The sequence below is a fragment of the Amblyomma maculatum genome, chromosome 9, assembly GCF_055883805.1.
Source record: "Amblyomma maculatum isolate TAMU_Amacu chromosome 9, ASM5588380v1, whole genome shotgun sequence".
Classification (NCBI taxonomy): domain Eukaryota; kingdom Metazoa; phylum Arthropoda; class Arachnida; order Ixodida; family Ixodidae; genus Amblyomma; species Amblyomma maculatum.
In genome coordinates, this window is record NC_139352.1 from 39,121,776 (window position 1) to 39,135,936 (window position 14,161).

At 45.5% G+C, this 14,161-nt stretch overlaps 1 protein-coding gene across 1 annotated transcript in view; it reads right to left on the minus strand.

Moving 5' to 3' along the window:
- Positions 1-1,701: 1,701 nt before the first annotated feature.
- The window catches only part of LOC146178884 (agrin-like), a 169,236-nt gene continuing 156,776 nt past the window's right edge, over positions 1,702-14,161 (minus strand). The window contains exons 18-21 of the mRNA XM_084578619.1: positions 12,241-12,635; positions 10,986-11,015; positions 2,101-4,218; positions 1,702-1,809 (exon numbers count right to left, since the gene is read on the minus strand). Of these exons, the coding sequence (XP_084434745.1) occupies positions 3,759-4,218; positions 10,986-11,015; positions 12,241-12,635 (885 nt within the window). The 3' untranslated portion in view covers positions 1,702-1,809; positions 2,101-3,758. The remainder of the gene's footprint in view (positions 1,810-2,100; positions 4,219-10,985; positions 11,016-12,240; positions 12,636-14,161) is intronic.

A 14,161-nucleotide genomic window follows, 5' to 3' on the forward strand; every position in this document is an offset into this window, starting at 1 on the left:
CGGTGTTGAACTCGGGTACTCCAGCGCAGTAGCAGGGCATCTTAACCCCTGCAGCCCTGCGGTGGGGTAATTATTATTATGCTGTATCGCTCCCGATTGGTGGTCGCCGCATTAGTGTGATTGACGTGCGCACGCTGTAAACAACGTGTGAACAACATCAACCGCGAACGCTGCTGTAGGCCAAGTGGACATTAGACGTTCTACGCAGGGAGACCCTCGGGCGATGCCATCTCAGCGCAGCCTAACCTAGGCAATGGTCTACAAAATACAAATACAAAGGTTAGAAAAACTTCTATTTATTGAGTCGGCGCTTGTCTTGATTTTTCCTTTGTTCATCGTTTTCTTTAGCTGCTTTAAAGGGGTAGTTTGATTATTCGAGATTAACACCCCAAGGTGACTCAGTCTTGCGAGACGCCGTAGTGGAGTGGTCTGGTAATTACCACCACCTGGGGTTCAGGTGCACTTACCTCACACATTAGACGGGAACTTTTCTCAAGTTCAGCGCTCAAAGAGTCTTATACCCCTGTCAAACGCGCAAAATAAAGTGCACTTACGGCGAGTGTCACGAAAAGTGCACTCTACCGCTGCTAAACAGCGTAACATAAGTGCACTTGCCAAAGTGTGCACTCAGGTCGGAGTGCGTTCGCAAAACAGACTTCGAGGGCTGAGCGCGTAGCCTCGACGGCAGAAATTTCTTCGTCGCAAATGTATTATGTAATAAGATATGTATTCAAGTTGATTTTACGTGTTTTGTACATATTTTAATTTGATGAAATGTTTTATAATAGCGACGGGCAAAATATCAAATAACAGAAACGTGATGTAACCGCATATGCAACTTCCACATTATGAGTGGTGCGCCACTGCGGCTACGCCATTTTCAGTTAGGGGGCGGTTGTTATTGTTCATGGTGTTCGTTGATAAGGGGTCTATGAATCATGGCCCGGTGTCAAATTTTAAGCATTTTTTAAATGTTTTACTACTTTAAAAAGCAGTTCCTTGAACTCCGTGCTTGGAGGTTCCAATTTCTTTTTTAAAACATGTTTTTCAGTTGCTAGTTTCGTACCAACGAGTGCTTATGCAAGTGCACTTCGCTTTCCCGTTTAGCACTGCGCAGCGTAAAGTCTCTTTCAAGCTGCGAAGTGCACTCCGCGGAAGTGCACTTTAACTTGCACGCTTGACTGGGGTATTAGACAGCCGCCACTCTTCCTAGACTCTTAGCCCCAGCCGTCTGCGCGGTACCTGAAAAATGAATGCTTAGCTCATTGAGACCCACACAAATTTAGCAACACAATATTTTCAAGCTTTATTGCCGAGGGGAGCCGATTGGCAATTTCACGTCAACACAGCATGTTCTTTCCCCGTGGAAAACAGGAGCCAGGGGTCGCAGCCAGGCTTCTGAACTGTTACGCCGCTTAAGCATCAGTTTAGCACGAACTATTTATAAGCAGGAACTTTCGTGCTGCGAGCTTGCCTTGAATATTTTAAGTCGAGCACAAAATGGGAGAGAAGAGTTCGGCAACCCCCTGCTACTGGCTCATTGAAAATGCGTTTCTTTGGTTTCGTTAGTTTCGAAGTGCTTAAAAAGAGCAAGTTTGCAGGCATATGACACAAGACCTTGTCAAGATTGCAGCGCAAGTGGCTTTTAGCGTTTGCGCATGGTAACTCCTGAAGCGAGCCAAACAAAAGTCGTTAACTGTGTTCGCCATAGAATATTTTTCTACCCCAGAAAATGCAGTTAAAATATACAGTCAGGAATGCGACGACGAATTATTCACAAATGAGTGTAAACTCCAAAAAAGCACATAGCTCCCAGTCGAAAAAAACTACAGAACCATGTCAAAAATGCCACAAAATATTGTGTAGTTCTGTCGTAAACGTCAGATTTTTCTGTAGTTCTGTAGTACTTTTCTGCAGTTCTGTAGTTTTTCTGTAGTAGCTTTCTGTTGTCTGTAGTTCTGTCGCACTTTTCTGTTGTAACTACAGAAAGTTCTAATGTTACTATAGAAAGTTCTGTTGTCACAACAAGTTTTCTGTCAAAAACCGCACAGAAATTCTGTCGTAACAACAGAACTTTTTCTGTAGTTTTTTCGACTGGGCGAAGTTAAGTGGAAAAACTCAATTTAGGTAAAGAAGCTGACATGACTGCTTGCCAGAAAATTTACTCTACAACTAAATATATCCCACACTGACCTCTTCACTCGGTGGAACAGCGACATAGAGAAGCTCTCTGCAGAACTTGTGAGATATTGCGGTCCTTCACAGCAGCGGTAATTCGAATAAAATAAATAATTTCCCTAGCTCTAGATATTGCTGCCTGCACGCTCGACGAGAAGATGTGAATTGTATTTAGCGTTATATTGTTATACCCAGTTCTGCTATGTCCGATCTTTCTGTGTTTTGTCCCGCACGCAGTGTACCGACAGCAAAAATGTCACTTACAGCGTTCTTTTCTTTGTGGAACAAGAACAAGTCCTTCGACAACTTCGCACACAAGGCGCCTATGCATACTAACAATACAATCATGAGCAGCGCAGGAACAGAGCACACGTCAGGATGAGAGGCGTCAACAGTCCTCGATTGCGCTATTCCTTGCACCATTCTTCACCGACACATCGTTGGTTATAACAGTTCCGCGTATACGATAGCCGGTACATATGTACAGCACAAGAGTCTGGCCTTCACCGCCCGTCCGTCCTGGGTCGCGATGATCTCGCTGGGGCGAACTCTCAGGTTAACAGGCAGCCAGCTAACCAGCCCTCATGGGCGCGCACTGACGGCGTGACGTGGTCTTGGGTCGTCCGCACCGCGGGCGTCTACAACAGCAGGCGACGTACAACAAGGCTTGACTTATTTGGCCCCGCGCTGGGGAAGGCCTCCCAACATTCGGGAAGACTGAGGCACGTTCATGGAAGACTGTAATGGCGGCCACCCGGCAACGGTCGATGCCTCCCGTGGCGAGGTGAGACGGACAGGAGAAAGGCGCGCACAACTTGTTGACTGCGCCATCTCGCCTCACTAGAAACCCCCATAGGGAGGTCGGAAACGAAATGGCTGCTGTCTCGCAAGAAACCGCAGCGCGTCAAGTATCTAGCGCTATGTAGTGTGTAGCGGCGAATATATCGTGGCAGAAGAAACTAAGAGCACAAATAAATCACTTGGCACTTAGTTACTCACTGTCCTTTGCTGCCGTTACGTAGTTGAAACGATGCAGAAGACGTAAGTAGCACCTTAAGAAATGGACGCTGAATTCTGATTCAAAATAATACGGGGCCAATGATCAATAAACAGTCGTCATCCCCGAGAGCATATGCCCTACCTATGTTAATCCGACGGGAAAGGAAGCTGCGCACGTTTTTCTCAAGTGCACACATGCTTTGCCCTGATAATAAGACCTAGCACGTCTGAACACTTAACGTATAAAGAAAGAATATAATCTCAAGTGCATTGGTTAAAGTTGTCAATCTCACACAGTACAAACTCCAGGCATGGAAGCTCTTTCAGCATTCGACTATCTGCTGTTACAGGCGTGTGTAATTACGAGTGAAACTGATGCAGGTGTTCATGTGGAACGGACGAAATGCATTTGGACCTCTTCGAGGAATGAAATGAAAACTTTAGAACGGTTTTGTTACTAACAAAACACCTCGAGCAACGAACTTCTGCGCCTTTCTTCTGTCCGTGACTTTCACCGTCAGTGTCCCCGCCTGGGCTCTCGGGGGCTAACCGTTCCGGGATCGCCGCATCCCGCTCTCTCTTCACGTGGCGGGCAGTTGGTCGTCATCGACGCAGGCCGGACCTGCAAGTGCCAGTTCCCGGCCATCGACGGTCGCGTCTCGAATGCAGCCGACGAAGCCGAGGTAGAGCGACGCTGGTAGCCCAGGCGGAAGCTTGGGACAACCACCCAGCCAAAGCAGGCCGTCTGTGTTCAGCTGCGTCGCTCCGGGAGCCGCGCTGGCGCTGAGGGGCTTAGCTCCGTCCACAACAAGTGTCGCCAGGCGACCCTGGCGTTGTAGCCGCGCCGTGTGCCATTGGCCGTCGTCCAGGCGGGCCTCGGACCACAGTTCCTGTCGCCTGGCACCGAGATCGTAGGAGACTAGCAGCCGTCCCTGGTCCAATGCCAGCGCCATGTGGTCACCACGACCACCTGTCCATAGTAGCAAGCCTCGGGGCTCCCGTGTACGGAAGCGAACTTCTACTTCATTCTCCGGAGCACCCCTGCAAGGCGCATCCACATATCGTATTACACGCGTCGTTTTGCAAAACAATGCGGAGCCCACCATTTAGCACAGAACGTCTTCTAGATGCCGTAAAGCCTTTAATGATCATGGGCATCTTAGGCTACAAAGTACATCTTCAAGACGTTTTTGAGACTTTTGTACAAGACACCTTAGGCAAATTGTGTTGAAATTCTCCTACGAAGGACTCTCATGTCTTAGAAGTATCCAAGACGTTCGGAAGTAGTATTAGCAAGTTGTCTTCAAGACATCCGGCTTCAGATTTGCGGGCTTCCTAACAAGACTGCAACTTGACTACATTGCTGCATATAAAGCTTCAGCGCAATATTTACACTGAAGAGGGAAAATTTATGATCCATTGGCCATCAGAAATGAAGCTAGAAGAAAACTCAATGCGTATGTGACCGACATGTACTGTACATACATAGATAAGCGCATGGGATAGGAATCTTTTGCTGTCGGAGACAAGGCTCTGCCCACTAACCACCAGTAAAACCACTGGAAGGCTGTGCGCGAAAGCTCTCAGGATAAACGATCCATATTATAGATATCCTAACTAACCCATAATACGAATTCGGGACGTTTACGAGTTGTTTTGCCAAAATATGCAGCACATTTTTACATATTTTGTTGCATGTTGTAGCAATCGCCCACTTCCGTTAATGCACCCATTTTTAATCTAAAAGATGCCATGCAATATAGCACAAATCTTAGAAGACTATTCTATACGTATACTAAGACATTTTTCACTCAACATCAATCCTTCCATGAAAAATAAAAGGCATCTTGGCGAAATAGAAATATATCTTATATAAGGCTCAACTAATCCTTGAGACGGTTACTGAATGCTTATAAGGCAACCTAGAAATACACAGTGTAAGACACCTGGCTTAACGCTTTCAAGACAATTACCCACATCTTGAGATACTATTTAGTCACCTTCAAGCTCAACTAATGCTCCAAAGTTTTCAGCTTCAAGATATTTTGCAAGGCTTCTTGTGAAATGCCCAACAAATTGAGATTTCTGCGAATGGACAGTCTACGCATGCATGACAATCATATCCCTGCAGTTCATTTTGTCTGTCCCCAAAAGTGCACCACACTTCTTGCCGGATCACTGACTGAGCGAAGTGCGTCCTTGAAACAAAGATCAAACTCGAATTAAAATAATAATAATAATAGCTAAACAAAACGTGCACAAGAGTAGCATTTAATCAACATAAAGTGAGACAATATCAATTGCAACTCCTTCTTTACATCAGTAAAGACTGCAGTAATTATTTTGGAGTTGTTCTACTTTATTACTCGCTGAGCTTTCACTTTCTTCTCTCTTCTTTTTAAACACATTTGCTTTCTTTTTCTCTTTTTATGTCTACTGTCATAATCACTTTTATCATTAATCAATTTTTCACTGATCGTTACATTCACCTGTCAACTATCACTTTCTTCCCAAATCCGTTTATTATTAATCATTTACCCACTTTACTGTTAACCATTCACCTTCACTTTTTTATCATTTTTGCTCTCGACTTTCACCACCGGGATCAACCAGTCCTCCTTCAATGGCCCTGCAGAAATCTGCTTGCCCTGCTGCTGTATTACTGCGCTTATCGCGACGTTCAGTATTTTATGCCGGCATTAGCCTCGGCAAAGCGCTGACACTAGTCTCCCCGACTCTCCGAACGGTCATTTTGCCTGCCTAGCTCTTGCGTTTTAGAGAATTAGCTCTATTGCTCACTTATGTCAAAATCGCGTTATTCCGCGAATCGTAAAAAAAAAAAAAAAAAAAAAAAAAAAACGGCGGTCGCTATCGAAACTGCGCAAAGCCATCGCATAGGAACAGGGCGTACCACGCGAAGGAAAGGGGCAGTATCTGCCACACTTCTAGGTGAATACCTGACCGCGCCGTGGGGGAAGGAAAGAAGGTGGCATTGAAAGTGGACAGATGTAGTGGGGCTTATGAAATAGTTTGGACCACCTGGGGATCGTACTTTAACTTCGACTAAGATCGCACAATAAACGCACGCCTTTGCGCTTCACCATCGAAGCGCGGCTGAAGCTGCATTGCAGGTTAAAGATCGCCAGGTTATGGTCGATCACACGTATGCCTCTCCGATTCTCACATACATATAACTGCTTGAAAACTACAGGCTGTCTCGCCGTACTATACCAACCCCTTATCTCACCCTGTCGCCCCAAGAGGCAGCAACTTACCGCCGCCTACAAATAGCTTTCTTTCACCATCTCTCCTAAACCTCTGGTACCCGTCCCTTTATTCCTCTGACTGCCCCATTGCGGTGATCGGGCAACGCTCTACCACATGGTTTGGGAGTGCCAGGTTTCCCTTTCGCTTTGTCCATTCCCTCACCGCTGCATAGAAGATTGGGAGGCCGCCCTGCGGGGCCCCTGCCCGTAGCGTCAGCAATGGCTGACTCGCCACGCTGTTACTGCAGCCTCGGCCAAAGGGACCCTGTACTAAGGGTCCACCCACTGACTGAATAAAATAAAGATCTTTTGTCCCCTCCTCCTCCTCCATACCCAGGTGGTCAAAGTTATTCCTGAGCCTTCCAATATGGCAGCTCTTTCTCTCTTCTTTCACTTTCTCCTTCCTCCCTTTTCTACTTTCACTTCTTTCCACCCAGAAGTGTGACAGATACTACGTCTTCCTTTTCCACTCGACCAATTTACCATTTGGTAAGACGCCCGACTACTGTGCCGGAGTTCCCGGGTTCGAACCCGACCGCGGCGGCTGCGTTTCGATGGAGTCGAAACGAAGTGGCGTCCGTGTGCTGAGCGATGTCAGCGCACGTTAAATATCCCCAGGTGGTCGAAATTTTTCCGTAGCCCTCCACTACGGTTCCTCTTTCTCGCTTTCCACTTTCATTCCCACCTTCCTCCCTTCCCTTACGGCGCGGTTCGGGTGTCCACAGAGCAAGTGTGACAGTTACTGCGCCTTTCCCTTCCTGTGAACCAATTTAACTTTATTTATAATAAACATAAAACCCGCGGCAGTTTTCACACGAGGCTGTACTCGTAATCGTTACAGCGTGAAAGAAAGTGATAAAATAAAAATGGAAACCGGCATTGTGCCTTACATCAACTGACAACGCTCGACATTTAGTTGAGCAGCTAGTTTTTCCAGCCGCACCCTCCCGAACTGCTGTTTATGCCTGCCCACTCACGTCAACCCTACTAGGACCTCTGCACGGACCAACACTAAATATTGGTGGTGTTTCTCCCTACACCTTGAGCGTATACGCCCAAAGCATGAGCCACCATTTTGTTCGCGGAGAAAACGAAGAGGCAATGACAAGCTTGCGCATGATAAATGCTAAAAGCATACACATTGGATAGTTTTTTCGAGCATTACCTTCCAAATACTTTATCATTACATTAAGACACCTTCTCCAGACATCTACAAGACGTCTAAGCCTCATTTTCATGTGGAATGTGCGCTCGGGCAGATTAAATAGCTTATTGTGTGTAAATTGGAATCACGCTCGGGTAATAATAATAATTGGTTCACAGGACTGTGGACACCTGTCACAGGTACTGTCACAGGTACTGTGGACACCTGAACCGGGCTGCAAGGGAAGCAAGGAAGGTAGGAGTGATAATGGAAAGACAGAAATGGGTGCCGTAGTGGAGGTCTCAGGAGTAATGTCGACCACTTGGAGATCTTTAACATCCACTGAGAGCTTCGGGCTCTCTGTGCCGACGTGGGAGCTGCCCTCTACACCTGGAGCCTAGCCGAGTGTCCTTCAGGACCCCTACAGTGTGAAATAAAGTTTTACCAAACCAAACCAAACTTCGCTTCGCCTCCATCGAAACGCAGCCGCCAGCGGTCGGGATCGAGCCCGGGAGCTCCGGCGCAGTAATCGGGTGTCTTAGCACTGCCCCTCCGCGGCGGGGCGAAAAACCCTAGGTTAAATGCTATATTCTGCTAGGTGAATGCTTGATTCCCACTAAGGCCTAAAAACTAAACTCAAAAGTAATAGCTAACAGCCCCAAAAGTAACTTACATAGCAGTCAGTCACTTTTAATAGTAAACCGTCTTCTACAGCTCATGTCACGTCGGGGGTGCCGCAAGGCTCCATATTAGGACCACTCTTATTTATCATATATATAAATGACGTCACTTAAGTAACCAGAGACACAGCAGTGAAAATATGCCTATATGCAGATGACTGCATTCTCTACTCTAACATTTGTACTCGTCATGATCAAGAAGTGCTCAATAACGTATTTTCATCGATTTCAGACTGGAGTAAAACATGGCAGATGAACATCAATTTCAATAAAACTGTTGCAATGTCCTTTACTAACAAGAAGCAGCCTCTCAAATTCACGTATAGCAGTCAGGGGGTACAATTTAACCCACGTTAACGAATTCAAATACCTAGGCATTACCTTCACGATTAACCTCAGCTGGCACAATCATATCGATCGTATCTGCTCCAAGGCGCTGCAAAGACTTGGATGCCTGAAACGCACTCTAAAACACGGCACTAAACAATGCAAGCTGACCGCTTATAAAACACTTATCAGACCTATTCTCGAGTATGCATCCCCAGTGTGGTCGCCTCCATTTCATAAACGACATCACTAAAATAGAATCTGTTCAAAGAAAGGCCATCAGATTAATTTACAGCCGCTACGACGGCATGTTTTCACCGTCATCTCAAGCGCGCGCATTATCACTAGAGCCACTGTCGTTCCGTCGCACGTGTGACCGTCTAATCATGCTGCATAAAATTGTACACGGATCAACTAACATTGAAACGCCTATCACATTGATCGCACCCACAGCACAGGTTACCCAACGGGCTCACCCACTGAACATAGTTTCACTCCATTTTTAGATTGCTTTAAGTTTTCTTTTTTTCCACAGACGATTGAATTATGGAATAACTTAAATGGTTCTCTGCGTTTACTGCCAACTAACCAGTTTCAGAAAGAACTGCCTAATCATGTTACCTGATATTGTATTGAAATGCTGTATAACCCACTCCTGCTATGTCTCTAATTTGTATGTCTCATGTCTCATGTCTCTGCTATGTATCAGTATTTGTAAATAAATAAATAAATAAATAAATAAATAAATAAATAAATAAATAAATAAATAAATAAAATAATGTTTTCAGTTGTCGCGGTGGGTGAAGGGATGAGAGCAACGCACATTTTTCGCTCTGTCGCTCGCCGCTGAGTTCGCTCAATCGCTTGCATGTGAATTGGCCTTAAGATGAGTGCAGGGTTCGTATTGTGTGTATCATTCAAATTGCTTATAGAAATACCGTTGTGTGTCTTGTGGTAAAAATAAAATACATGACAAATATCAGCAATCAGAAATTAAGATTGATGCCCGTGTTTGCGAAATGGTACGAAAGGAAACCCAGGCCCACTGAAGTGACCTATTACCACTATAGCGTCAAGACTTCTCAAATATTTCTTCTCGCTAAGGACAGCCTAATGTCATCGAATGCCATCATTATCTGCCTTATCTCCCATACATAACCTCACATGACTACAATTAATTATTATTATTTGTCTTTCTAAACATCACAGTGCTCACTCAGCCGGTCAACAAGTTTCGATCTGTTCCACGGCGGCCGTGTGTCGGTGGAGGCGAAATGAAGAGGCGTCCGTGTGATGTGCGATGTCAGCGCACGTTAAATATCACCAGGTGGTCGTAATTACTCAGATGACCTCAAGTATACGCCGTCTGTCATAACCGGAGTTGTTTTGGAAGGACAAATCATAAACCATTTCCCTCCTGACGTTCTATTAAAAGTTTCATAACAAACTATGTATTATAGCAGCCAATGGAAGCAGGTTTCGGCTTTTGTCTTTTGTATGTTGGTAGTCCTCTTTAGTCGTGTGTCGGTTTCATGCTGTAGCGCGCGAAATTTTCAAAATGAAGTTTTTCGCTGGACAAAGTGCCGAAAAAGCAGTATAGAAGGTGAAGCAGCTCCTGCTGGAATGCTGATCGCCTCTAATTACCGCGCCGACGTCCAAAGCACGTCCACGTTGTGCCCATGCGATTTATTTCGTCATGTTGCATAAAATGAAACCGTAGCGGGCGTTGGTGACAGGCACCACTTTTTTTCCTACGAGGGAGGTAATTTAGTAACGCAGATGATACTAAGAATAATGCTTTGTTGTTTCCCTTTTACGGTTTGATGTAGGCCGTTCACTTGCTCCACTACAGCGCGACATTAGCATGCTCTTACATGTACTAATGCCAATGCTTGATACTGTCAGCCGCTGAATAGTAGAAGGGTGCACTAAAACTCGGAGTAGCTGAAAACTAGCTACGTTTTATTCACTTTTCAAGGACTACGAATTACTGACCGACTATCACGATGGTAACACGAACAATGGTAACAAAAGGCAGTTATTGAAACGACCACTTGGGGAAACAGGTTTCCAAGCGACTTGTTCTTCCAATTCCACCCCTCAATTCAGGAACAAGAAGACAGAAAGAAAAATAGCAAAAATATACAGGACAGCAAAAGATATACACGCGCACGCGTAAAGGAGACTACCATATGCGGTCCTGTTCTTTCCCACTGTTTCTTGAAGATCCTTGCATTAACCAGCTCAAATAGTTGCAGCTGTCTTTCATCCCACTTGTACATAGAAGAGTCGCAAGACTACGACGTGGTTGCATTTAATACTAGTTATGCTTCAAGAAATCATTCGGGAAAACAGCACCGCGGAGATTTGACATCTTTTATATTCACTCACCCCAATGGTTCTTCGTCTTCGCCAGGTTCCCTGTAACAAGAAAGAAAAAGGATACGGCGAAGTTAATGGACATGCAGAATAAGGAGAGACTGGCACATCCTTTTAGCGTTACCCCCTTCCTGAGTGCAGGGAAGCAAACCAGTTCCTTCTTCCAGTTAACCTCCCCACCTTTCCTCTTACCCCTCTTCTCCTCATCTCTCTTACGATACACGACAAATTCTCATTCGCGTGAAACCATAATAAAACATAAGACATTACAAATAATCTTTAAAATTTTCGCATTCCTGATTCCGGCCATGCAGGAAAGCCGTATACATATTTTTGCGGGAGGCTGGTGGCTGGCCGAAGAATGGAATCGTAAATTTCAGAAATACGGGAAATGGCTGGAGGCAGTTGCATTCAGCCTCATGTTCTCGGCTTGCTGGCCCATAATGAAATGGCCCATAATGAAATGAAACGTAATGAAACTATGCGATAAGTCACACAAGGTGGTGGAGTCTTTTTGATGCACGAAAAAAATCTCACGAAAAAAATGCAAGTTGCGAGCCGCGCGCACGCACGCACGCACGCACGCACGCACGCACACACACACACACACACACACACACACACACACACACACACACACACACACACACACACACACACACACACACACACACACACACACACACACACACACACACACACACACACACACACACACACACACACACACACACACACACACACACACACACACACACACACACACACACACACACACACACACACACACACACACACACACACACACACACACACACACACACACACACACACACACACTTAGGTAGCCTGCTTACAAGTTTCGTCTCCATATTTCTGAGCGTTCGCTAAGCTGCGCTGAACAGCTTTCGTCGTCTTAGGCTAGCCTGTTCGTTAAAGTGCAGTAAGCTTCTGTTTATGTGCTTGAATTGTTTATTCGTCTTGCTCTGCGCATTTTACTCGTGCGCGCACGCTTAGCGCTCTATTCACGTCTATGCCATCCAAATGAGCGTTTTTCATTACTATTTCAGCTTACTCTCGTCACTCCCGCGCAATATCAGTGAAAACTGAGCGAATACACTTTAATCATTTGTATTTATCGGACATATGGTGCCGACAATGCCCAGATATTATGCTTAACAAGACGACAAACGGAGAAGGCTGGGCCAAACAGCGACAGATATGTTTCGACAGTAATTAAGCGCCGCCCTTTGATCGAGGGTCGTACCTGGAGCCATGCCTGAAGTGCAGGAATGAGGTTCCCCTGAAGGCGACGGGCTTCCTTTGGGCCTCGTCGAAGGCGAGCTCGCACAGGGGTCCGCCGAAGCGAGCGGGGCAGAGGCACGAGTGCGCGGCCAGTTGCGGCAGGCAGATCCCACCGTTGAGGCAGGGTCCCCCCGCCGCCCCTCCGCCCAGGCACGGGGGCCCTCGGTGCTCGGAGACGCGCTCCGACGCGGCCGCGCGGCCCACTAGGTCGGTCCAGGCGTCTCCGTTGAGCACCAGACGCTGCAGAGCCCCGTCCAGGCCGGGCGAGCGGGGTCCCGCGTCGGCGCTCATCGCGGCCTCCGGCGGCAGCCCGCCGAGGAACAACGGCTGCTCCAGGTTTAGTTCGCTCAGCGGGCCCTGGGAAGGCGGCGAGCAAAGCAGTACACGTTAAGCCACAAGGCCTAGCTCCGCCATTTTATTTCTGCTTGCGCAGTCCGAACGATGATGTTAAGGTGATCAGAATAGGACACAACTGAATAAAAAACAGTTCATGGCAATGCCCGATGATTGTAAGGTAATGTATTGTTCCGCTTACCAATCGCAGCATTTGACAAAGTTAACACCTGAATGCTCCACTTTATTACAATAGGCATGGAAGTGAAAAAAATATGCCTACAATATCGTGTTGCAGTTGCGTTCTTGTTTAGGTAACAAGAGGGGCTCTAATAACGCACTGTTTTCGTATTTCGGAGTATTTCTGCGAGGTAGTCACAAAAGTTGAGCTTTACACAAGGCTTAAGTTGTAACTAGGTCTCTTGTGCACGTTTTAATAGAACCGAAAGTAATTACGAATTATTTTAAGTGAAGTAGAAAACACGCAAAGTAGATGTTTTACACGAGACCCTGTGTCCAACGTATTCACCAAGAGTTTTACACACTGACCAATATAAAGTGGCTCGCTAAAATTTCTCTCTTTGTTAGCCAGACTATTCCAACAGAAGAGAGATGCGTCTTTTTGGTAATTGTTATGAAGCGCTGTTTTTTGCTGAAGGCATTCGAGAAAATATGTGAACAGAATTGTGCCCCTCTGTGCAGATTTTAAATCTTGCAAGCTGACTACGGACTGTTTAGTGTCTCGGTGTCGTGTGTGACAAGTTGTTTCTTGATGGTCATAGTAGTTATTCAGTTATGAGTGATTTCTGTTTTTATTTGAAAATTCCTAACTTAAAACAATCGTTAAACCTAAATTTAAAGATTTTAAATACTGGAAGGTTTAGTGTCTGCTTTAATATTTGATACCTGTGTTTAATATCTGTCTTTCAGCAATATGCTCCATTATTAGACGAAAAAGAAGCAAAGACAGTTTGTGCTGACCATATGACCTCAGCATAGCCGTTTGCTGACTTAACTAATATCCAGTCCAGTGTGCAATACTTTTCGAAAGCATTTGACAGAATTAAAATTCCTATTAAAACTCGGCAGACTAAATATTGATCCTTTGGTTTTAAATTGGATTCGAGAGTTTTTTTCTAACCGCATGCAGTATGTTACCACTAATGACAGTGACTCTTCTGAGGTACCAATCAGTTCAGGGGTACCTCAAGGATCCGTTTTAGCACCGTTACTCTTCTTAATTTACATCAATGACTTTCCTAATCAAATTTCAAGTTCAATCTGTTTATTTTCTGACGATTGTGTCATATACCGTAATATGAAGAGCAGTAACGATACAATAACACTCCAGCATGGTCTCAATAACATTGAAAACTGGTGCGCAATTTGGCTAATGGAACAATACACTTAAAAATGTAAAACAATGAGATTCTCTAGAAATCAGTCAACCTGCTTCACTTACGTACTTAATAATGCTCCACTTGACCAGGTTATTTCATACAAATATCTTGGCATGCATATCACTAACATTCTCACATGGAATCAACACA